General features: G+C 43.7%; 1 protein-coding gene across 2 annotated transcripts in view; it reads right to left on the bottom strand.

Moving 5' to 3' along the window:
- The window catches only part of sorcs2 (sortilin-related VPS10 domain containing receptor 2), a 598,225-nt gene extending 582,244 nt beyond the window's left edge, over nt 1-15,981 (bottom strand). For both annotated transcript variants that reach the window (XM_067991267.1, XM_067991275.1), the window contains exon 1: nt 15,498-15,981. In XM_067991267.1, the coding sequence (XP_067847368.1) occupies nt 15,498-15,836 (339 nt within the window). In that variant the 5' untranslated portion in view covers nt 15,837-15,981. The remainder of the gene's footprint in view (nt 1-15,497) is intronic.
- Nucleotides 15,982-25,914: the final 9,933 nt, after the last annotated feature.

Here is a 25,914-nt window from a genome sequence, read left to right as displayed (position 1 = left end):
TTAGAATTTTCGATCTCCCGCCATAATTTTGGTGGAAGAGAGGCAGAAACCCCAAAGAAGCAGCTGTTTCTCCGGAGTTCTTGTTGATTTTCCACCAATTTTCTACGGCAGGAGATCGGAAGAACCACTGTGGAGATTCTAGCCCTCTATTTGTAAGACAACAGAGCTTAATGAGCTGCAAAAAGAGAAGGGGCCTGAAATTATGTGGATGCTACAGCAGTCTCCCACTGTAACTCCTGCGGGAGACCGGTGAAATCCCTGCAGAATTTCAACCCCAAGGTTTTCAAAATAATACAATACATTCTTTTTTTTTATTCGTTCACGGGATGTGGGCGTCGCTGGCAAGGCCGGCATTTATTGCCCATCCCTAGCGAGATTTTTACAACTGAGTGGCTTGCTAAGCCATTTCAGAGGGCAATTAAGAATCAACCACATTGCTGTGGGTCTGGAGTCACATATAGCCCAGACCAGGTAAGGACGGCAGGTTTCCTTCCCTAAAGGACATTAGTGAACCAGATGGGTTTTTACAACAATCCGGTAGTTTCATGGCTATCATTACTGATACTAGTATTTTAATTCCAGATTTTTATTTAATTAATTGAATTTAAATTCGCCAGCCGCCGTGGCGGGATTTGAACTTGTGACTCGGGATTTTAGTCCAGGCCTCTGGATTACTAGCCCAGTAACATAACCACTACGCTACCGTACCCTTTGAGCGGCAGTAAAACTGAGGAGTAGAATTTTCACGAGGATTCCCTGAACTCCTGCCGTAACGTTGGCACAGAGTTGGCAGAAACCCCAGAAAAATGGCGCAAGGGGCCGTTTACACCGTTTGTCTGGGGTTTCCGCCAATCTTCCACTGAACCTACAGCAGGAAATCAGAAGAACACCTGTGGAAATTCCAGGCGTGTATGTTTAAATGGGTCAGTAAACTCACTGGGGGTAATTTTGACTTTGTGCGATAGTGTAAAACGGGTGATAGCGAATCGGCAGCCCATTATACATCTCTCCCGATCCTATTTCCATAAGCCAATGGAAAGAAAAATCGGGAGAGATGTAAACTAGGCTGCCGGTTCATTATCACTCGTTTTACACTATCGCACAAAGTCAAAATTACCCCCACTGTACCATCAAAGACTGAAGACTACATTTAGGCAGTGTAAATGTACATAACCTCGAGAATATGAGTTCAAATCCCATCATGGCGGTTTGAAAATTTGAATTCAGTTAAAACCAAAATCTGGAAATAAAAAGCCGGTATCAGTAAAAGTAACGGTGAAGCTGTCAGATTGTCGTAACAACCCAACTGGTTCACAATTATCCATTAGGGAGGAAAACCTGTCGTCCTTACCCGGTCTGGCCTACACGTGACTCACACCACACCAAAGTGGTTGACTCTTAACCACCCTCTGAGGTGACCTAGCAAGCCATCCAGCTGTATCACCATGTTCTCAGAGCAACTAGAGATGGGCAATCAATGTCGGCCTTGTCAACAACACCCATGTCCCGAGAATGAATAATAATTAAAAATTTGAAAGCCAGGCCCTTGAGGTGGAAGAACAATGTTCTAATCCACTGCAGCATCAGACCAATGGCAGTTCATGCCACCACGGAGAGTAGGAAAAATGACTCTTGTTCAGAATTGTGCTCCTTTCCCACACTAAGCACAAGGTGAAAATTGGCAGCTTAAGATCTTCTGGCATGCAGGCAGATAGGCCCTCTACAGGTACAGTTACACCTCACCGTGAGAACTCAGGAAGGCTAACAAAAAAAAAGTCTTCTGCTGATTAGAATTGATCTTTGAGCAGGACCAGTTTGTAATAATAAGAAATACAAATAATTTCTTTAACTAGATTCAAATTAAACTAAAAATGTCTGGCTATGAGACTCTTTGCACAAGGAAGCCCAAATAGGAGGCCTGCTAACCAAAGAAAATTACAGGACTACATTGGCCCGAATTTCACCGGAAGAGCAGTGGAAACCCCGTTTTATGCACGCAAACGACACTTCCAGCAAAGTGGCAGGGAAATAATATTATGTCTGCACTGGAAAAATATTGCGAGACTGGAAAAACCTGTTACTTTTGTTTCCATACACTTTCGTTAAAGAGTCACCTGGTTTAAAAATTCCTTTTATAATCCATTAACAATAGAATGGATTATATAGCATTTTTTTCAATGCTGTGTTACAATGGTGTTCCACACTGCACCATTTACTCCATGGACACCCTGTCATTACGGACAAAGCTAGAGCTTGCTTTTTCTTTATAAAAAATTGTGATTTTGATAGCTATAGAATTATTGTGTTATCAAAGAGCTTCATATAAGCACTGCCACTATTGTAGGATTAAATACAATACACTGGTTAAGCAAAAGCAGCAACATGGCACATACTGTCCTACTGCACTTACATACAGTTAAGAACTGTACAACTCACTTTGTAATATCCCTGTTCCAATCACTTGATTAATAACTTACTCTGGTCTTACTGACATCAAAAAGAACTTTCTTTCATAGAATAAAATGGATAGGGCGGTTTTCATCTCACTACCGCCCTGTTTGCGGGATCAAAATCCATTGGCTAGTAGTTGCACCAACTTGCTTGTTCCTCCTGATTTTTGGGCTGACTGCCGTTTACCTGTAGGTTCTGCACACGTTGCCCGCTGCCTATAGTCCTGCTTCCTTTCATCCCCAATGCTTATACCCCTCCCCTTGAAGTTGCTGCTGCATGCCCTTCACATTCGGCTGCCCTGTCCTATTTCCTGCCTCCAGATCAGTGAGCTGCCTATTGAGGAGCACGATTCGCACTGACAGTTTATCAACCGCTTTAAAATTAGGACCCAGGACCAAAATGGATCAAGTCCCACGTTAATTCCTCCAGGCCACCAAATATACATCACATCCCCGTTCAACTGAAATTCGCTCCTGCTGTTTATCTAAATGCTTTTAATTGCTGGAGATGATATTACCACCTGATCGTTATTCGTAAATAAAAAGCATGGCTCCAGCTGATATTATCTGTACACAAATTAGTTTGTAGGACAAATAAATTTCCTTTCTATGTTGCACGATTTTCCACGGTTTGCACCTAAAGCAATTTACCTGGAATCATAGAAAGTTACGGCACGGAAGCAAGCCGCTCTGCCCATCGTGTCCGTGCCAGCCCAAAAAAGAGCAATCTAGCTTAATCCCACTTTCCACCACTTGATCCGTAGCCCTATAGGTCACAGCACTTCAAGTGCACATCCAAGGACATTTTAAATGAGTTGAGGGTTTGTGCCTCTACCACCCTTTCAGGCAGTGAGTTTCAGGCAGTGAGTTCCAGACCCCTACCACCCTCTGGGGGAAAAAAATTCTCCTCAGCTCCCCTCTAATCCTTCTACCAATTACTTTAAATCTATGCCCCATGGTCACTAACCCCTCTGCTAAGGGAAATAGGTCCTTCCTATCCACTCTATCTAGGCCCCTCATAATTTTATACACCTCAATTAAATCACCCCTCGGCCTCCTCTGTTCCAATGAAAACAACCCCAACCTATCAAATCTTTCCTCATAGCTAAAATTCTCCATTTTGTACATTCTATCTGAACGTGCATTTACAGTACAATGGTAGCATTAGTGCAAAGTAATTTTCTTTGCACCAACACTATAGTTCTAATGCACTTGTCTAAATCTGGAGTCAAGGACCAATCTGACATGGGAATGAAGTAGACTGAGACTCTCTGAAGAAGGGAATATCACTGCTCTTTGCTTTCGAGTCAGGTTGGGCCATAACTCTCCATTAACACTGCACAATATTAGCATTGGTGCGAAGAAAAAGCCGCTTCACACCAATCTGTAGTGCAAATGCACCTTCAGAGATTCACCAACACCAAACTAAGTGTGTGTGTGTGTGTGTGTGTGAATTACTGACTGATAGACATAATTTTTTGGTGCAGTCCATTTTCTATTTTGAATTTACTTTATTTACTCTCGAGCAGTATGAGTTAAACTTAAAAATCTTCCTTTGTTGCTAGACTGACCACTGACCAAGCAGCTTGTTAATGGACACCACCATAACCTTATAATGTGGAACAGCTGTGAACTTCCATCAGACTCTCTCAGCCTATTGGACTCTAACCCACTTCCACCAAACCTGCATAATTGATACAACAGGAATGCATGAATCGGAAACATGGAAAAGTGGAATCTACTTCAAATGATAAATAGGAAATAAGAGAATCCATTGTATAATTATTGCTGGAGGTGGCTTATTATCTTCCCAAGTGCTCAAGGATTTAAGTTTTAAAAGTAACATTTTTAACAGCTAGGATGTAAAGCGTTAAAAGAGAAAATTAAGTGTTTGACATATCCGTCTGGTAATGGTGTGCAGATTCTATCATAAAGGATTAGTTTTAGCCCAAGCTCCAGCTGATAGAGTCAGTCTGTATAAGGTTTAACCAACAACATCAACATTTATTTTATAAGTCACTTTCAATGTAGAAAAAATATTCCAAGCACTTCACAGAGGCATTGGGGGCGGGGGGGGGTAGTGATTGCACAAGAGGCCAGAGTCAGAGGAGTGAAGAGTTCAGGGTGTGGGGGGGTTTAAGATCTGGAGGAGGTTACTGAGAAAGGGAGGGGCAAGGACATGGAAGCATTTAAACACAAGAATGAGAATTTTTAATTTGAGGCATTCAGAGAACAGGGAGATGGGTGAGTGGGACTTGGTATGAGATGGGATGCAGGCAGCAGAGTTTTGAATGAGATGAAGTTTATGGAGGTTGGGAGGTGACAAAGGTACAGATAAGGGCTTCAGTGGCAGATAAGGTGAGGTAGAGGTAGAGGCAGCCAGTATAACAGAAGCGTAAGTAGTCAGTCTTTGTGATGGAGAGCGTATGGGGGTCGGAAGCTCTGCTCAGGGTCGAATAGGATGCTGAGGTGGTGAACAGTCTGGTTCAGCCTGACACAATGGCTGGGGAAGGAGACTGAGTTGGTGGCAAGAGTACAGAGTTTAATGTGGGGCCTGAAGACACCTTCAAGAATGGATTACAATATAATATAAAAATGGCAGTATAATTATGCATTGAATACTTTGGGTTGTTACGTTATGCAAATTCCCCCATGTATTTTCTTGTTTGATCAATTTACTGGCACTCTTCAGTACTAGTGGATTTCCATTTTCCCTGATGGTCTTATGTGACATTTCAATATTAATAGCTGCCATCATAAAATAACCATTTGTTTGGTTATTTTATAATGATTAAGTACTTATATAGTACTGAGTCACATGATGATCTTGAAGAGTCAGAAGGACACACATGCTGGCAAGGGCAGCTATGGCGAACTATCCTCTTGAAATGTCTACTTAACCAGTTAAATATGAGATCAGAATTGAAAGAGATAACTTAAGAATTTGGACAGGAATGTAGTTTCCTGCCCACGACACCCTCTAACTATCAGGTTGCCCTCTCCTGCTCCCTTTTGTGTGAACAGAATGATTTGCCTCTTGGTATACAAGCCACCCTGCCCTGTGGCACCCCCCCCCTATTCACTCAATGCCCCTTCTTGATATCCACCGAGTTCCCCTATGTTCGATGGTATACCAGCATTTTTATAGTTACATTTAATTCAATTGTTAAAACGATGCACAGTGATAATTCCCCACTGGGGCCACAAGCATAAGTTATTCAGACTGCATCTACCTGCCTGAACACTCATTAAAAATATTCATAACATTTCAATTTTTAGTGAAGCTTGAAAGGATTCACTACTAATCAGACTCTAACTGTTCTGAATCACTCTGTGTCTGTAACAGCATTGAACAATTTCCATATTGAAAAAAGAATTGAAAACATAGGTGAGGCAAAAGTATGGTATTTATTGTGTTGCTTTCAGTTACTTCTAAAATAAAGAGTAACATTAAAGCAGTGCTATAATAGAAGTGGGAGCAACAGTTAATAAGCTGCCAAAATAGCAGCAGCAATCAAGTTAATGTTTATGTCTGCACTGGTGGTCATTCTGTGTAAGGCAGATGGTTTACATTTGACATGTGGCAGGAGAATGCTGTATCTGCTAGGAACTGCAGTCATATATCATAGTATCATAGTGTATACAGCACAGGAGGAGCCATTCGGCCCATTGTGCCTGTGCCGGCTCTTTGAAAGAGCTATCCAATTACTCCCATTCACCTGCTCTTTCCCTATAGCCCTGTAATTTTTTTCCCTTCAAGTATTTACCCAATTTATTTTGAAAGTTACAATTGAATCTGCTTCCACCAACCTTTCAGGCAGTGCAGTCCTAATTATTACAAATCACTGCGCAAAAAAATGTTTCCTCATGTCGCCTCTGACTCTTTTGTCGATTGCCTAAAATCTGTGTCCTCTGGTTACCGACCCTTCTGCCATTGGAAACAGTTTCTCCTTATTTACTCTATCAAAACAGCTCATGATTTTGAACACCTCTATTAGAGCTCCCCTTAACCTTCTCTGTCCTGAGGAGAATAACCCCAACCTCTCCAGTATCTCCACATAACTGAAGTCCCTCATCCCCGTTACCATTCTAGTAAATCTCTTCTCACCCTCTCTAAGGCCTTGACATCCTTCCTAAAGTGTGGTGCCCAGAAGTGAACACAATACTCCAGGCTGAGGCCTAACCAGTGTTTTATAAAGGTTTAGCATAACTTCCTTGCTTTTGTACTCTATGGGTATGATTTTAAATGGGAAAAACGGGTGGGTTGGCAGTAAAAATTTAAAAAATCTAAAGCCACCATCCCGCCCACTTCCGGTTTTCACGGAGGCAGGGCAATTACCAGGCGACCAACCCGCTCTTAGGAAGCAGATCGGTCGTAAAAGTTTTCAAGGAGGATGCGGGCCTCCATTTTGACAGATTTTTTGTTTTTAACCCCTGGGCGCCGGGATTCCCAGGCCTTCTACTTCACAACACGTGAGAGGAGGCAATAAAGCCCGAAACTGCAGATACGTACCTTTACAGTACAGCTTGTGGGCCAGGAGGAGCAGGAGTGCTTCCTTCCCACAGGCCCAACAAGTCTACCTGCAGCGGCCACGGCCCACGATCTCCGACCCACCCCCCGACGACCGACCCCCCTGATGATCGAGCCCCCCCGATGGCTGAGCCCCCTGATGACTGAGGCCCCAGACCCCGACCTCCCGATGACCGACTCCCCCGATGACTGAGCCCCATCCCGATGAGCGAGGCCACCAACCCCCACCCCGATGACAACACACCCCCTCCCCCACCATGACTGAGCCCTCCCTCCACTCCATCTAACACTTATCTTTTCACGTCCTCTTCCTGGCTCTTCTCCTGTCCGACTGAGGCCAGCCTGTCAATCAGGCTGGCCTGTCGAGCGGGAAACCGTCAAAATCATAAGGACATCCAGGAAACCCGTACTTCCGGGTTTCCCATCAGTAATTCCACCCCTCTCCCCTGCCTCCCCTGATAAAATCATGTCTCTATTAACCAAGCCCAGGGTCCCGTTTTAACAGGATTTTAACAGCCTTCTCAAATTGTCCTGCCAACTTCAAAGATTTATGTATGTGCACCCCCAGGTCTCTCTGTTCCTGCACCCCATTTAAAATTGTACCATTTAGTTTATATTGCCTCTCCTCATTCTTCCTACCAAAATGTATCACTTCACACTTTGCGTTAAATTTCATCTGCCGTGTGTCTGCCCATTTCACCAGTCTCTCTATGTCCTCCCAAAGTCTGTTACTATCCTCCACATTGTTTACTACATTTCTGAGTTTCGTGTCATCTGCAAACTTTGAAATTATACCCTCTAAACCCAAGTCGAGCTCATTAGTATATATCAAAAAGAGCAGTGGTCCTAATACTGACCCCTGAGGAGCACCACTGTATACTTCCCTCCAGCCTGAAAAACAACCGTTCACCACTACTCTTTACTTTCTGTCCCTTCGCCGATTTTGTGTCCATGCTGCCACTGACCCTTTAATCCCATGGGTTTTAATTTTGCTATTAAGTCTATTGTGAGGTACTTTATCAAATGCCTTTTGAAAGTCCATATACACATTACCCTCATCAAACCTCTTTGTTACTTCATCAAAGAACTCAATTAAGTTAGTCAAACACGATTTTCCTTTAACAAATCCGTGTTGACTTTCATTTATTAACCCATACTTTTCCAGGTGCCAATTTATTTTATCCCAGGTTATTGTCTCTAAAACTTTCCCCACCATCGATGTTAGGCTGACTGGCCTGTAATTGCCGGGTTTATCCCTCTCCCTTTTTTTGAACAGGGTTGTGACATTTGCAATCCTCCAGTCCTCCATCCCCATATCTGAGGAGGATTGGAAGATTGTGGCCAGAGCCTCTGCAATTTCCACCCTTACTTCCCTCAGTAACCTAGGGTGCATCCCATCTGGACCAGGTGACTTTTCTACTTTGAGTACTGCCAATCTTTTAAGTGTTGAACTGGATTCTTTTACCCTCAGTCTGGTTCAGCAATCACTGAGTCGAATACACCTTCAGAGTTCAACAGAATTTATTATCCGCGGGGCTTACTCTAATGCATCGGCAGTGACTCCTACCAGAGTCCGTCGAGTCCAACAGAGCAAGCAATTAACATTCAGTGCGTTGCACAGTTATACAGTTACAGCGAGAGCATTTAGCGTAACAGCCGATTATTCGGAGCCAATCATAAGTTGTACCCGTACACATTCTGGTAGTCACGCCCAGGTTACATAGTTCCTTCATTACAGCAAAACACTTGAAGGTCGAGATAAGCATTTCCAAACCGCAGGATGTTCCAGCTGCACAATTTCCAGTAAACAACTCAACCGGACCCTTAATCTTCTCAAGTCACCTTAACTGTTAGGACATAACAGGACATACAAATAAAGAGCTAAGCACGCAAGCTTTGTAAAGAATGAGGCACATTGTTCTACTCTTAGCATGTTGCAATAAGGTAGGCATTAGCTATTTAGCAAGCAGCATGGGGTTCTTTTATGGTTCTTGCCTAGGTATCCTCATTCCTAGGTGTTCTTGCCTAGGTATCCTCATTCCTAGGTAGCCTCATAAATACCTCCTCTTTATCTATTTTTATCCTTTCGAATATCGCTACTACCTCCTCCTTTACTGCTACGATGGCAGAATCCTCTTCTCTAGTGAAGACGGATGCAAAGTATTCATTTAGTGTCTCAGCCATGCCCTCTGCCTCCATAAGAAGATCTCCTTTTTTTATCCCAATCGGTCCCACACTTCCTTTGACTACCCTTTTACTATTTATATGTTTACAAAAGACTTTTGGGTTCCCTTTTATGTTAGCCGCTAATCTATTCTCATACTCTCTTTTTGCCCCTCTCATTCCCATTTTTAGATCTCCTCTGTACTTTCTGTATTCAGCCTGGTTCTCTACTATATTATGAACCTTTCATTTGACATAAGCCTCCATTTCTGTTTCATTTTAATCTCTATATCTTTAGACATCCAGGGGACTCTAGCTTTGGATGCCCTTCCTTTCCCCCTCGTAGGAGCGTGTCTACTCTATACCCAAACTAACTCCTCTTGAAGGCCTTCCATTGTTCAATTACTGTTTTGCATACCAATTTTTGATTCTAATATAATTACTATAGTTAAAAAGAAAAGGAGTAGAGGGGAGAGAGGGAGGAGAAGGGACTATGATGTGAGAGGGAGTGAGAGAAAGGTATACAAATATTCACATGATGTAAATGGGACCTACAGGAAGACCTGAAGAGACAGGACTCCTTATGGAGTAGCATATGTTCAACTGTTTTTTTTAAATTAAAAGTGCATTAATTATTAAAATTATAGACAGAAACAGAGACAGAGACAGGCCCAAGTCATCGTGGACTGGCATGAGTCCAGCTACTTTTTAAAATGTAACGTACATTAAATAGTTGGAAAACCAAGCACATTATGGCCCCGATTTCCAATGTTCACTTCTGGCTGGCAATGCTCCCTGCCAATAGCGAGATGTCAGAAAATTATACCTTAGCTGTTTTCTTGCTGGCAAGGGAGGGAAAACCGCATCCTGATAAAAGTTTAAAACATCTTGAGCCTGAAATTCCATGGGCGTTCTACAGATCTCCTGCTGGTGTTACCATGGGGGACCAGTAGAATCCCCACAGAACTGTGGGGGTTTTAGGTACCAACACCAATTACGTCCATTCTTAGTGTCTAAGATCACCTTCATCCAATGGTTTAGTTATTTGATAGCTTCACAGCTCAGTGTGGAACTGAGCCATAAAGACCAGGAAAGTCTCAGCTTTGAACCCCAGTTTGCATAGAGTTAGCTGATGTTAGCCAGGATGGCAGTATGGGTTGTATAATTGCTTCAGCACCCCAAGCTAGGCAGAGGCAAAAATCAACATAGTTCTCACTCGCGATCAGTTACAGTGTCTAGCTTTTAGAAAGCACATGCTGGGTGAAGAGAGAATTGAACTCAGCTGTGATGCCCCCTCCCCAGAGTGGAATAGCCTGTGACATTCATGTCTAGGCTCATACATGAAGAATAGCCAATTGGGTGAGGTACCAGAGGACCACAGTAGGAGTCAGCATCTCAAGAAGAAAAAGGGAGATGAATGGATGGATTAAATATATGATCAACACACTCTTCAAACAGGAAATTATGATAAACTTGCAGTTCACCAGCATATTGAATGTGGACACTGGCTCATTTAGTTGACAATCGGGAATTTATTTTTTCCAACAAAGCACTTTAAAAATGACCAATAGTATAACGGTTACAAATTTGGGTCCGCCGTAGATAATTTCTCGGGTCTGCTTGTACCCTTGTGACCCGAACCAGATAGTCACAAATTTTACATCTGTGCTTTTTCAATCTCTCCGAAGGCAGACCGAGCAAACATTTGGTGAGATGAGGCCAGAAACAAATCATTAAACTGTTTATTTATAGTAAGATGAACATACAGAACAAGCATTATAACCAGACTCACTTAATTCAATCCATACAATTTATCTTCATATACTAATACAAAATGAAGTACACACCACACTAGTCCTCATCAGTGGATCGACTTACTTGACTTAAACAAGATGATTTCCAACTATCTACCAGCATTTTTAACCTCTTTGCCTCAGCAAAAGCCCTCACAGCATTCTCTAACAAACCTGATGGCCCTCACAACCTTCCAGTTTCAAGAAGTCTCTCTGCCAACCTATGTCCCAGCCTCTACTTTTTATCTCCCTCTGTTCACAGTCAGGCAGGGATCAAAGGGATTTCCAACATAATGGCTATCAGGTGTTTTTCAACTATCTACACAAGCTAACATATTGTTTATTGTTTAGTCCCTGGGGAAAACAACTTCCATTTAGCATACTGACCATCTTTCGCCGAGGTGTCTTTTTTTTAGACTTGTGAGAATGCACTTTGACTAAAGTAAAAATACTTAATTGGAGAAGGGCCAATTTCAACGGATGAGAACAAATCTGGACCGGGTAAATTGGAATCAAAGATTGGCAGGCAAAACTGTAATTGAACAGTGGGCGGCCTTTTAAGGAGGAGATGGTTCGGGTACTGTCTAGGCACATTCCCACAAGGCAGAAAGGTAAAGCAACTAAAGCCAGAGAGCCCTGGATGGCAAAAGAGATAGTGAGTAAGATGAAATGGAAAAAAGGAGCGTACGACAGATGTCAGGTTGATAACACAAGTGAGAACTAGGCAGAATATAGAAAGTTCAGAGGGGAAGTGAAAAAGGAAATAAGAGGGGCAAAGAGAGAGTATGAAAATAGACTGGCAGCCAACATAAAAGGGAATCCAAAAGTCTTCTACAGGCATGTAAACAGTAAAAGGGTATTAAGAGGAGGGGTGGGGCCGATTAGGGACCATAAAGGAGGTCTACTCATGGAGGCAAAGGGGATGGCTGAAGTACTAAATGAGTACTTTGCATCTGTAATTGGAAGAAGATGCTGCCAGAGTCTCAGTTAAGGAAGATATAGTTGAGATACTGGATGGGCCAGAAATTGATAAAGAGGTACTTGAAAGGCTAGATGTACTTAAAGTAGATAAGTCATCCGGCCCGGATGGGATGCATCCTAGGTTGCTGAGGGAAGGGTGGAAACTGCGGATGTGCTGGCCATACATCCGTAGATACGGGGGGTGGTGCCAGAGGACTGGAGAATTGCAAATGTTACACCCTTGTTCAAAAAAGGTGCAAGGATAAACCCAGCAACTATGGGCCAGTCAATTTAACCTCGGTGGTGGGGAAACTTTTAGAAACGATAATCCGAGATAGAATTAACAGTCACTTGGACGAGTGTGGATTGATTAGGGAAAGCCAGCACGGATTTGTTAAAGGCAAATTGTGTTTAATTAACCTGATAGTATTTTGATGAGGTAACAGAGAGGGTAGAAGAGGGCAATGCAGTTGATGTGGTGTACATGGACTTTCAAAAGGCGTTTGATAAAGTGCTGCACAGTAGGCTTATCATCAAGATTGCGGCCCATGGAATAAAGGGGGCAGTTGCAACATGGATACAGAATTGGCTAAAGGACAGGAAACAGAGAGTAGTGGTGAACGGCTGTTTTTTGGACTGGAGGGAGGTGCACAGTGTTGTTCCCCAGGGGTCGGTGCTGGGACCATTGCTTTTCTTGATAATATATTAATGACTTGGACTTGGATGTACAGGGCACAATTTCAAAATGTGCAGATGACACAAAACTTGGAAGGGTAGTCAACAGTGAGGACGATAGTGATAGACTGCAAGAGGATATAGACAGGCTGGTGGCATGGGCGGACATGTGGCAGATGAAATTTAACGCAGAAAAATGTGAAGTGATGCATTTCGGTAGGAAGAACGAGGAGAGGCAATATAAACTAGAGGGCACAACTCTAAAAGGGATACAGGAGCAGAGATATCTGGGGATATATGTGCATAAATCGTTGAAGGTGACAGGGCAGGTTGAGAAAGCAGTTAAAAAAGCATATGGAGTCCTGGGCTTTATAAATAGAGACATAGAGTACAAAAGTATGGAAGTCATGATATACCTTTATAAAACACTGGTTCGGCCACAACTGGAGTACTGTGTCCAATTCTGGGCACCGCACTTAGGAAAGATGTGAAGGCCTTAGAAAGGGTGCAGAAGAGATTTACTAGAATGATTCCAGGGATGAGGGACGTTAGTTATGTGGATAGACTGGAGAAGCTGGGGTTGTTCTCCTTGGAACAGAGAGGAGATTTGATAGAGGTATTCAAAGTCATGAAGGGTCTAGACAGAATAGATAGTGAGAAACTGTTCCCATTGGAGGAAAAGTCATGGACCAGAGAACGTAGATTTAAGGTGATTGGCAAAAGAACCAAAGGTGACATGAGGAGAAACTTTTTTACACAGCGAGTGGTTAGGATCTGGAATGCACTGCTCGAGAGGGTGGTGGAGGCAGATTCAATCATGGCCTTCAAAAGGGAACTGGGTAAGTACTTGAAAGGAAAAAATCTGCAGGACTATGGGGAAAGGGCAGGGGAGTGGGACTAGCTGGATTGCTCTTGCATAGAGCCGGCTTGGACTCGACGGGCCGAATGGCCTCCTTCCGTGCTGTAACCTTTGATTCTATGAAACAAAATCATTAAAAGCAACTTTTTCCGCCAAATTCTTTCAATAGACAAACTGTCAAAAATGCTTAAATATGACAATATTACAATAAAAATGCCTCCAATTTTCAGGCTATAAAATTTCCACTACAAAAATTGCATCTCACTTGGCATTCCATGTTATCAGGTCAGGGGTTAAAACCTGCAACCATGATGACAGTGGACAGCACTACCTGTAATATCGAATGCTGGGCATCAGTTAAGTAATCTGGCCACCTCCTGAAAGTGCCAATATCTTCGGGCAGATGAGTGCCTGGAGGAGGGTAGTGGCACCCTTGGTGGAGGAAATGCCATCAAAAGGCAGATGAGCTAATCCACAAATTAGCCAATGGCATCCACAACCTGCAAACCATGGCGCAGCTGCAGCGCATAATAAGTCCATGAACGAGCAACCATGGACAATCTGAAACACACCAGGGTTCAAGTCCCTGCCTTAGTTATGGAGGACAATCACAGGAGCTCCAACAATAGTCAATGGCAACCTATCCCCAAATTGCCTACTGGCTAAAGACACCAGCCCATGTCGTACTAAGCCATACAGATCCCAGGTTTGATTCCTGGCCTGTGCTGGGTTAGCTAATCTGTCAGGGTATAAATGGGGGCCGCTAACAACTGGCCTCAGTGTTGCTGGGTTAGAGGAGAGAAAAATCAGCCAGTGCTCCTGCTCTTGATCATTACTCAGTGGCACCTGATGGAAAGTGTGGGTGTGGGTGTGTGGATGTGGAGTGAGGAGTGAGAAAAAGAAAATTGAAAAAAAGAAAAAGCTGAACAAATTACAACAAATAATAAAAAAAAATGTGGAGTGAGAGCAGGACCAGACCCAGGTGTGAAGCCTCTCAACCCCTCCTCCACCTCAAGAACAAACAGCCTGCAGTCTCTTATAAGGGGAAAGAGAGGTGCCAGCGTGGCCCTCGGAACTCGTAAAAGTCTGGGCAGGAGAGGAAAAATTGGGGCAAGAAAGAATTCTGGACTGCATTCAGGGTTTCCAACTCTCATTTTTCTTCAGCGTTATTGGACAGCATCAGCAATCTTAGCAGGCCAGCCAGCGTCTTAACAGCAAACCGTGTGCTAGAAAAGAACTCCTCGAAGTGAACATCTGTAAGGAGCCTTGCTTACACCGTCACCCCTCTTCAGGTGAACAATAAGGCGGGTGCACTCCTTGGCAGATGTGAAACCGCTGCCATCAAGCTGTTCACTCGTGCGCTGCACCCATGCGCAGCGCGGTCCTGAGGAGCACAGGAAGCACATCTCGAACACACCGTGCACTCAACAGCTGTACATTCTGGGTGGGTATAATTCAATCAAAGAGTGAAAGCCACCTTAACAGTTAGTGATTTAAAGTAACCGCCACTAACATCGAACCGAATGCATTCTCCCCGCGGTGTGGATGGAGCGGGATGAGTTCAGTGCGATCACCGAAGGGTTTACGGTTGCAAACTTGACCTGTGGCGCGCACTCGCATTTCCGCATCGAGCTCAGCGTGGCGCATCCAGACAAGCTTTATTTTTTTTTAAAAAAAGAATTATTACTAATTATTCCAAACTCCTTTCCCCACCACAGCAGCGCTCTTCTTCGCTTGGCTATATATATATATATATATATATATTTTTTGTTGTTGAAGTTAAGTTTCTAGCGCTGCTGTAACGCGGGGTGTGGGCGACTCGCGCGTCTGCCCTGGATCAGCGCGTGTCTCATGGACACATTTCCGACAAACTGTTCCAAATGTTTCTTGCAGAGTTATAAATTGTATCAGATTAAAGCCCGTGCCCAGCAAGGGGACAGGTCGGTTTGTATCAAACCATGACGGGAGCTTGTGTCTACACAATAATAACAAACAAAAAACATTTTCCAATTCACATCGTGACAATGTTGCTATTTTCAATCGCGGTGAGGTTGGTGCTGACTTACGCTGCTGTTCTCGCCTGTCCAATGCACCATCGCCTGGTTGTGTGAAGCGTCTCCTCTGAGGATGAAGGAGGTGCTGACCAGAGCCGGCTCCTGGGGTTCAGGAGACCTCTTAACCCGCGCTCCTTCGTCCAGCCCGACACGGTCGCGGTGATCTCCGCCGATCCGGCGCAGCTGCCTCCCGAGCCCAGCGCCTCCGTTTCGGTCAAAGCGCAGCGAGATCCCGGCCAGTGCCGGGGGGAGAAGGAAAAGCCCGAAGAAAATGGAAAGCCACAGGTATCTGGAAAGAGAGCTCCGTGTCCAAGGGGCACTGCCCTTGTGCACCATGACTGCCATGATCATGTGGCTGTGGTAATTGCAAGCCGGCTGCTAACCAGACTTGATTTAATGTGTATGTAAGATCCAAACCCTGAGACAGATCCACAGTGTCGCGCACACAGACATACACAGTAGACAGAGAAAGAGGGTGGAACAGCAGATCACTTAATGCTCACTGAGCTTTTTCCTCTTTGCTCATTCAATCACTCACACTCAGACAGGCAGCCACAGAGCACCATCTGCTGGAGGTGAGGACTTGGTCCAGCTTACAGTCGCTCTCCCAGGAACCATACATACAACTCGTGCAGACAACGTGGAGATTAGCTGGTGCCCTCTGTGCCACCGTGATCTATTATAGGGTATGCCAATCCTCCAGGATTGTCTTGGACTCCACAGGGATTAAAGATAAATCTCCTAGACACTGCTGCGAGCAACCCGGCAGAAAAATCTTAGGAAAAATTGTGGTTTTTTTTTTCATTTTACAAAGAGTTACATAGAGTCTACAGCACAGAAACAGGCCATTCGGCCCATCTTGTCTGTGCCAGCATTTATGCTCCACATGAGCCTCCTCCCATCCCTCTTCATCTAACTTTTGGTTATTATTTTTTTAAATGTTGGTGATGGGAAAAAGACTGTTTGACTGGACGGGGCGGATGGAGGCAGGGGATCATGTAATGAAAGCTCCAAGAATGGGACCAGCCAGAGTTGGCAACCCTTTGCGCTTTCGTTGAGAGGGTTCAAAGTACCTCATTTGCTGCCACCCTGTGATATGAAAGAGTTTAAGGTAAGTGGTAAGGATGGGTCACAGCACATTTGTGCTCCAACACACTGTTAGAGATAGAAACATGCAGATTAGTGACTGATTCTCCAGAAAGTGTATTCCTGATCTTGGTCATTTGCTCTTGCCTCCTGTAAGTGCCAGGCAGTAATTCCCCACAGTAAGGAAAAATTGGCAGTCTAGTCACCCTAGGTCTCTCTTGTGCATCCTCTGGTGGCATGGCAGCTAATGTGCTTCCTGCTAGTCCTTCACAGGGATAATTGCTGAGTTTTTTTTTCCTTGCCAATTTTTTTCCCCCTCATCTCCTGAAGGCGTTGATTCCTTGCTGGGGTACAATTCCACAAGTGTCATTCATCACCTGGTACCTCACCCAAGCGGCCAATCTTCACATGTCACCTTAGACATTATTAGCAGACCATTTGATTGAAGGGGACATCACAGCTGAGCCAAACCCTGTCTTTACTCAGTTCCTACATACCTCAAATTCCAGCAGCGGTCATTGAATAGTGTTCCAGAGTGAGAAACAATGCTGATTTCTGCCTCCTTAACCCTGAGGTCAATTCTAACACACTACTGCTGTTTTGGCCGAGATCAGTTAATTCAACCCACAGACCAGAGATCAAACCTGGCGTCATCCTTGGGACCTTTCTCAGGAGGTCCCAAAACGTTTTACAGCCAATGAAGTACAGTACTTTTGAAGTGTCGTCACTGTTGTAATGTAGGAAACATGGTAGCCAATTTGCGCACAGCAAGGTCCCACAAACAGCAATGAGATAATGTCCAGATAATCTGTTTATTAGTGATGTTGGTTGAGGGTTGAATATTGGCCACAACACTGGGGAAAACTCCCCTGTTCTTCTTTGAATTGTGTCATGGGATCGTTTATGAAATGTGGAAATAGGATGTTATATTGGAAAATTATGACAGGAGATGTGCACTGATGTCAATCTCCCATGACATTGCACACAGTAAATTGCAAATTATGGTCTCTCTCTTACTGTCTCTGTTATCTTCATGTTGCTATTTCTCTTTCTTCCTCTGATTCTATCTCTCTTTTTGTCATTTCTGCTTCTCTTTCCTCAACTCTTTTTGCTTCTCTCTCTGTCTTTTTCTTTTTTTTTCTACCCTAGTGAGAAGTAGTGAGTTATATGGCATGATATGGTGAGGAAAGGAACCACCAGCACAAGGCTGGTGGCTCCTTTGGGGTGATAGTTGTGGGGAAAATGCAGCCCTCAGCTCCCTTCCCATCCCCTGCCCCAATCACTCATGCTTCCCACCATCACCTTATTCCCATTGTGTCCATTGGCCTTCCTACCACCCCCTCACTCCCATCACTACTCATTCCTCTTCCCTTTTGAACTACTCATTCGATCCCTTTATCCTTCTTTCCTTGGCCTGCTGTCATTCATCTTGTTGCTAATCCTCCATCTACTCTCCCCATCCCCACTCACTCACCCCAAGGACAGGTGGCAGAGGCTATAGGCCCCCTTGCCCTCAACCAGTTTCCCTCCTCCTCTTCCACTCCTATCCTACTTTTCTATCTGTTGCTCTCAAAGAGGCCTTGCTGGCTTTCAAATTTCAACTTGTTTTGCTTGGAATGAGGAAAGAATCTGCCTGACTGCCTTTCTCTCTATTTGTGTCTTTCCCTCAGTCATCAAGCTGAAACGTTAACTCTGTTTCTCTCTCCACAGATTTTTTTTTTATTCATTCATGGGATGTGGGCGTCGCTGGCAAGGCCAGCATTTATTGCCCATCCCTAATTGCCCTTGAGAAGGTGGTGGTGAGCTGCCTTCTTGAACTGCTGCAGTCTGTGTGGTGAAGGTTCTCCCACAGTGCTGTCAGGTAGGGAGTTCCAGGATTTTGACCCAGCGACGATGAAGGAACGGCGATATATTTCCAAGTCGGAATGGTGTGTGACTTGGAAGGGAACGTGCAGGTGGTGTTGTTCCCATGTACCTGCTGCCCTTGTCCTTCTAGGTGATACAGGTCGTGGGTTTGGGAGGTGCTGTCAAAGGAGCCTTGGTGAGTTGCTGCAGTGCATCCTGTGGATGGTACACACTGCAGCCATGATGTGCCGGTAGTGAAGGGAGTGAATGTTTAGGGTGGTGGATGGGGTGCCAATCAAGTGGGCTGCTTTGTCCTGGATGCCTGACCTGCTGAGTGTTTCCAACATTTTCTGTTTTTATTCCAGGAGATTAATCTTTATTTCCTGGAGACTCCAGGACAATCCTGGAGAGTGGCAATCCTAGCTACAACTGGTGTGTAATCAGAAGTGTCATTTTTTTCTCTCTCACATAGAGGCACACACACACACACACACACAGCCTCTGTTGCAACACTCAATATGAATTTTACCTCAGTAAAACTTTTGAAATCTGTTCTCTAGCTTTTCTTCAAATAATTTTGAAACACTTTTTTGAGCAGAAACTGCTTAAACCTAAAGAAAAATATTCCTCAGCATTGCTAACTGAATGGAACAGAGGCATCCTGGGAAAGTAGGGACAGTGCACACACTCAGGCTGTACAATCCAAACAGCTCAGTCACAGCTCTGAGCAAAAGTGCCAACTCCAATCCCAGGCTTTTGGCAGAAACTGAGGCCTTCAAGTAAAAACTTCAATGAAGGCATTAAAAGACAATTCAATGAATAAATGTAATCATGTTATTGTGAAATGTTTATTTTTAAAATTTTTGTTAATCTTATTTTGGACATTAAAAATTCCAAGTGCAGAGGAATAAATAGGCATTAAAATGTGTCAGGAAACATTTTGAGTGATTTGTGGGGGGAAATATAATACAGTGCCACCTGGTGATCAAAGCCTGCAACTGCACACAGATTTAAAGCAGTTTTTCAATATTTTTCCATGACAGATCCTGTGTTGTATCACAATGCTCAGATGCACATTGGAATTCCTCATAAAGAGGCATGACAGACAAGAGTTACAGTTATGTGTCATACATAGGTGTGTGCAAAGTTAACATGTTAAAAGTCCATAGAAAGATTTTTACTTAGAACTTTTCGATAGAGCAATTTAGATTATTAATAGTTTCGGCTGTTAAAACTTAGCTTTCATTTTAATTTTAAAGAACTTCTACCATTTTATGTTTTTAGTAACAAATTTCTTCTATTTTCCACTTTATATTAATTTAGGCCTATTGATTGCTGGTAAAACAGATAACTCAAAACAGTTGGAACAGAGACTGTCATATTGAGAGTTTGGTATGTGATATTTGACCAAAGTGGTTTTAGTTTCACTTTTTTTAAATGTAACTTTTATTAGTGTTTTTTGAGGGTGTAACTAGCAGGCTAGAAAAGGGGGGGCCAGCGAATACGGTATATTTGGATTTTCAAAAGGCCACACAAGAGGCTGTTACACAAGATTAGGGCTCATGGGATTGGGATTAATACATTAGCACGGATTGAGGATTGGGACAGAAAACCAAGTAGGACTAAACAGGTCATTTTCGGGTTGGTAGGTTTTAACTAGTGGGGTGCTGCATGGTTCAGTGCTTGGGCCTCAACTGTTTACAATATATATCAGTGACTTAGATGAGGGGACCGAGTGTAATGTATCCATGTTTGCTGATGATACAAAGCTAGGTGGGAAAGTAAGCTGTAACGAGGAGGCAACGAGGCTGCAAAGAGATATAGACAGGTTAAGGGAGTGGGCAAGAAAGTGGCAGATGGAGTATAATGTGGGGAAATGTGAAGTTATCCACTTTGGTAGGAAGAATAGAAAAGCAGAATTTTTTTTAAAAGGTGAGAGACTAGTAAATGTTGGTATTCAGAGGGATTTGGGTGTCCTTGTACTTGAATCACAGAAAGTTAACATGCAGGTACAGCAAGCAATTAGGAAAGTAAATGATATGTTAGCCTTTATTGCAAGGGGGTCGGAGTATAAGAGTAAGGAGGTCTTGCTGGTGAGACCACACCTGGAATACTGTGAACAGTTTTGATCTCCTTACCCAAGGAAGGATATACTTGCCTTAGAGGGGGTGCAATGAAGGTTCACTAGATTGATTCCTGGGATGAGAGGGTTGTCCTATAATGAGAGATTGAGTAGAATGGGCCTATATTCTCTGGAGTTTAGAAGAATGAGAAGTGATCTCAGTGAAATGAATAAAATTCTTAGAGGGCTTGACAGGGTACCTGCTGAGAGGCTGTTTCCCCTGGCTGGAGAGTCTAGAACTAGGGGTCATAGTCTCAAGGTAAGGGGTTGGCATTTAGGACTGAAAGGAGGAAAAATTTCTTCACTCAGAGGGTTGTGAATCTTTGGAATTCTCTACCCCAGAGGGCTGTGGATATTCAGTCATTGAGTATATTCAAGACTGAGATCGATAGATTTTTGGACAGTAAGGGAATCAAGGGATATGGAGATAGGTGGGAAAGTGGAGTTGAGGTAGAAGATCAGCCATAATCTTATTAAATGGCAGAGCAGGCTCAAGGAAGCATATGGCCTACTCCTGTTCCTATTTCTAATGTTCTTATGCAATCTGCTCATCAATAAATTGAGTTTTTCTCAGTTGTCATTAATCATTGCCACAAATATTGTGCATTTCATAGCTACATTAACACACTTGACATTTATACCAGTTAAGTGGCTTGTTCCCTGCTTTAGAATCATTATTACAGGTATGTTGTAATTGGCTGCGAGCTTTTCATTGCTTCTGATTAAATCACATTCTCAGAAATCACAAATTTCAAAAAATGTGCGATTCTGCAACTTTGTTAATGGACTGTTTATTACAATGAAAAAGGGAGAATTTTTCCTGTTTTTGATAAAACAGAAAAATTTAGCTCTCCATTATATGCATCAGGTCAAGACAAACAAAATTGGCACACACAGCCAGATTTGCATATCACAGAATAGTTTTAACATTAATTGAACTTGAGGAGCAAATGTCAGGATATTATTGTAAATTTGCTTGCTTTATGATTGCATGCATGTCTATTCAACTTTTTGTCATTTTCATATAAAAGCAATAGTGCTGCTGAATATCCTTGTGGATAATGTTAAATAGTATGGTGAAAATCGTAACACTGTGCATCTCACTCTCACTGCTGTGCATCTCTAAAAAGTGAAATTTTTCTCACACGACTGCTGGTGCCATAAAGCAGCAACGATAGCTATAAAGAATCTATAATAAGGTAGCTTTAATTCATTGTAACCCAAAAAACGGCCGAGGAAAATAGTCCAGTCTTTAAACATTGAACACAGATGGCAAAAACCTGACGGAGGTAAGACTAATCCCCATTGGAAGCCACTCCGTCGACAGAATTTTAACTTCCTTCCTGCTGCACTCTGCCTGCCAGATGGAGAGGGACTATCCATATCAGTAAAGTATCGTGGTCTTTTTTTCCCTGCAGTACATTAATCAGCTCATTCTGCCCAAAAAAATCCAGCCCGTCTGCTTCCTAACCAGTGAATCACAGCTGATGCTGTGGCAGTGATGGTACAAGCTAGGCAAAGTTTTCTAATTGACCTCGAGGACAAATTACTGCTGTCATAGCAATTACTTAACTACAACACTCAAATCTCAGAATCTTGATTAATGGACCCATGCTAAAATCCAACTCGGCTGGCAACAGAGAGCGGGAGTCCCCTTACACTGTGTGGCTTCTAGTCAGTTGAGCAAAGAGTGCTCTGGAAATGTCAGCAGGCTAGAGATGATGACCCATGTAAGGATACAGTTCCAAAGATTCCAATGGCCCTCCAGTAGTTGGCATTCCTCATGTATGAGTCTAGACAGTGAGTGTGGGCAGGCTATTCAACTATAGGAATATCAGAGCTCAGCCCAATCTTGGGGTCACTGGATGGTAATCAGCATTAGCAGGAACTCTAGAGGACTTCCCTTCCCTAGCCCAGGAATACTGAGGCCAATTGTATCACACCAGTAGGGCTGTTGAAATGAACTAACTCAACACAAACCAGTAATCAAACCTGGAATCTTTCTGGTGTGTATGGCTCAGGCACACATACCAGGCAGTGATTTATACATTGGAGTAGCCCACACCATGTTCTATTTATTTGATGTGCATTGTTTTCTACATTTGAGTCATACATTGACACTTTGGGGTAAATTTTCATCTTCAGCCGAAATGCCAAATACTTGATGTGCATCCCCAGTATATGAAGCCATGAGTTGGGAGCACTGAAGCCAAAGATTTGCTCGATTGTGTGTGTATGTATGTAAATTAACCTCTTTGAAATGTTAGAATCCAAAATTCTATTAATTGTGAAGCATAGATTTTCTTCACCACTATTTATACCACTTTGAAACATTGTAAAAAAGCACTAGTATAGTTGGCCACAATTTCTGTCAAAGACAAAATATCACAAAGTTATTGGTGACACTGTTGATGGCCATGCTGTCTAAAGAGATGAATCCCATAAGATTTATAATTTTATAAATTAAAATAGCTCATTGATTTAGGAGATTTAGATTCAATAAACAAATGCTTTACCACCTGTGAGAGAAATTAAAAGAAGACGTGAAGCGCCAAGTTGACATGCATGATCTCAACAATGATTACTGCTGCTCTGACCTTCTTTGCCATCTGTACCTTTTAGACCTTGGCTGGAGCAGCTACAAGCATCAATCAGTTAGCAACATCCAAAGTAGATTCTCATATCACTTGTGCAGTCAAAGCTATCCCAGCTTTCTAATGTCTCTGCAACAGTAACAGAGAATCAAACCAGCCTTTTCTGCATTCCTAAATGTCTTGCATTCTATCACTCATGTCTTTGAACCTGATGATTACAGACATCTACTATAGCAGGAAAGGCTTCCTCTCCATTAATGTACAGGAGGTATATGATTTCAGAAATGTCACTACAGTGTGTGCCAAATACCCCCAGCTCCAGCCACAGCTCATTTATCCTATCACACTTGTCAGGAAGCTTCTGAAAGAAGGTGTCACGTGGCTGATAGACTAGGTAAGCATCTAAGTTGTAAGCATTATGCTCCGTGATCTGTTCCCATAAAGCCATTTTCCCTTTCTCAAGTAACAGAGGGTATAGTCTCAAATCATGGCTCATCACTCCAGTGTAAAAATGTATAAATACGGAGATTAGGAAGCATGTAGCAAAAACAAAGTGTTTATAATGGGAGATTTTAGTTTTCACATAGACTGGGGGAAGCAGCGTAGGTCAAGTACTAAAGGCAATGAATTTCTAGCATGTATTCAGGGCAGCTTTCTAGAGTAATGGCCTAGAAATTCAGCCCATTTTTCAGGTGCTAACCGGCCTATTACGGTCTCAATATGGCAGGCAGGAAACACGCGCACATTTCCAGCCGGAAGTGCACCACCTGCCATATTGTTGGTTAAGGTGAATGCGCTGGTGTCAGGAGCGCACATCCAAGGTATGCAAAGGGAAGAATATTTAAATTAAGGTCCTGTGCTTCTTGCAGGGCCCATTTTCAATTTTACAGTGTCCCAGCACTTCACTCGCCACGTACTGAATTCACACAGCACAACGTGGCAGTAAACAGCAGGAAGGCCCCCTCACCAGCAGTATTTAAAGGGATCATTCAGTACTTACAGGTTAATTACTGGTTTCTCATTTCAGGACGCTGGTTAAGTTCTGGATGTTTTTTGCTGTGTTTTATCACTCCTGCATGTTCACTTTATCTGCTGAGAGCAAGATTTTGTTGGTGTTACACTTTTGTTGGCTGCCTCACAGATAGTTTGGCTACAGCCAGGGGTGGTCTGGTAGGGCTGCCTCTGGGGTTGGAAGACGTGGGGGAGCAGCAAGGAAGGCACCAGGGAGCAGGGGCAACTGCCAGAAGAGGAAGGAGGAAGGATCTGCGAAGGAAGCCATATCCGCAGCAGGTATTCAGGGACCATTTATCCAACTCCAACTTTACTGAGGAACAATGTCTCAGGTGCCTTCACTTTACCAAGAAGGATATCATCGAGCTATTTCACCTGCTGCAGCCACAACTCGTGCCTCGAACCAGCGCGTGGACAGCACTGCCTGTGGCTGTCAAGGTTACCGTGGCCCTTATCTTTTATGCCATGGGCTCCTTTCAGGCTACAGCAGTAGCATCTCCCAGTTTGCAGTACACCGATGTATCAGGGAGGTCACAAAGGTTCTCAACACCAGGATGAACAGCTACATCTCCTTCCCTATGGACAGAGCAAAGCAGGATGATAAAGCACTAGGTTTCGCACACATGGCAGGCTTCCCCAGGGTGCAAGGTGCCACAGACAGCACTCACATTGCCTTGCGTGCGCCCTATCGCCAGCCTGGCATCTTTATCAATCAAAAATGTTTTCACTCCCTTAATATACAGCTAGTTTGCAACCACAGGCAGCGCATCATGCAGGTCTGTGCCCACTATCTTGGCAGCAGTCATAATGGTCCCTGAATACCCGGTGCGGATATGGCTTCCTTCGCAGATCCTTCCTCCTTCCTCTTCTGGCAGTTGCCCCTGCTCCCTGGTGCCTTCCTTGCTGCTCCCCCACGTCTTCCAACCCCAGAGGCAGCCCTACCAGACCACCCCTAGCTGTAGCCAAACTATCTGTGTCATAACTCTTTTATCCTGCACCAGTCCTCTGTGCCGCCTTTATTCCAACCAGACCAGCAAGTTACAGACTGGCTATTGGGTGACAAGGGCTATCCTCTCCAGGGGATATGAATCCTGGCAGGAACCCATACAAGGCTGCAGAACAGGCCTACAATGAGAGCCATGCTGCTACAAAAGACATAATTGAGCAAAACAATCGGCGTGCTCAAGCAATGCTTCCGCTGCCTGAACCATTCCGGAGGAGCTTTGCAGTACACCTCTGAATGGGTATTGAGATTTGTGGTTGTCTGCTGGATGGCGCACTACTTCGCCATCTTGAGGGACGAGCCTTTACCACAACCTGGGCAGCAAACAAGTGCAGGAGGAGGAGCAGGAGCAGGAAGAGAAGGAGGTGAGGCAGCGACCACCAGTGCTTCTACCTGCCAGAGCTCTGAGACCAGATCATCAAAGAGTACTTCACCTGAATTAGCCCTCCCATTCCCGAAACACCAACAGTCCCACATTTACCACCATCCTTACAACCACCATCCGATTGCCATCCTTCAGCTCAGGATTATGGGTCTTGCCCTTACTTCACTACAAAGATATACACCAATACCAAATCCAGGACTAAAACCAAATGTATCAATCAACTCAATTACATCTCTATCTAATAGTTAACGGAAATAATTAAGAATCACTCTTGTGCAAACCCTTAGTGTCTGTCTTATGTGTTCCTTTTCCTATCCTGGTGCTCCTCCGAGTATTTCCCTAGTGACTACAGCTTGGGTGGTGGAAGGCTGCTGAGCTTCCAT

Source organism: Heptranchias perlo, chromosome 1 (assembly GCF_035084215.1).
Source record: "Heptranchias perlo isolate sHepPer1 chromosome 1, sHepPer1.hap1, whole genome shotgun sequence".
Classification (NCBI taxonomy): Eukaryota; Metazoa; Chordata; class Chondrichthyes; order Hexanchiformes; family Hexanchidae; genus Heptranchias; species Heptranchias perlo.
The sequence above is the reverse complement of the archived record's forward strand: the minus strand, read 5'-3'. Positions and strand labels throughout refer to the sequence as shown.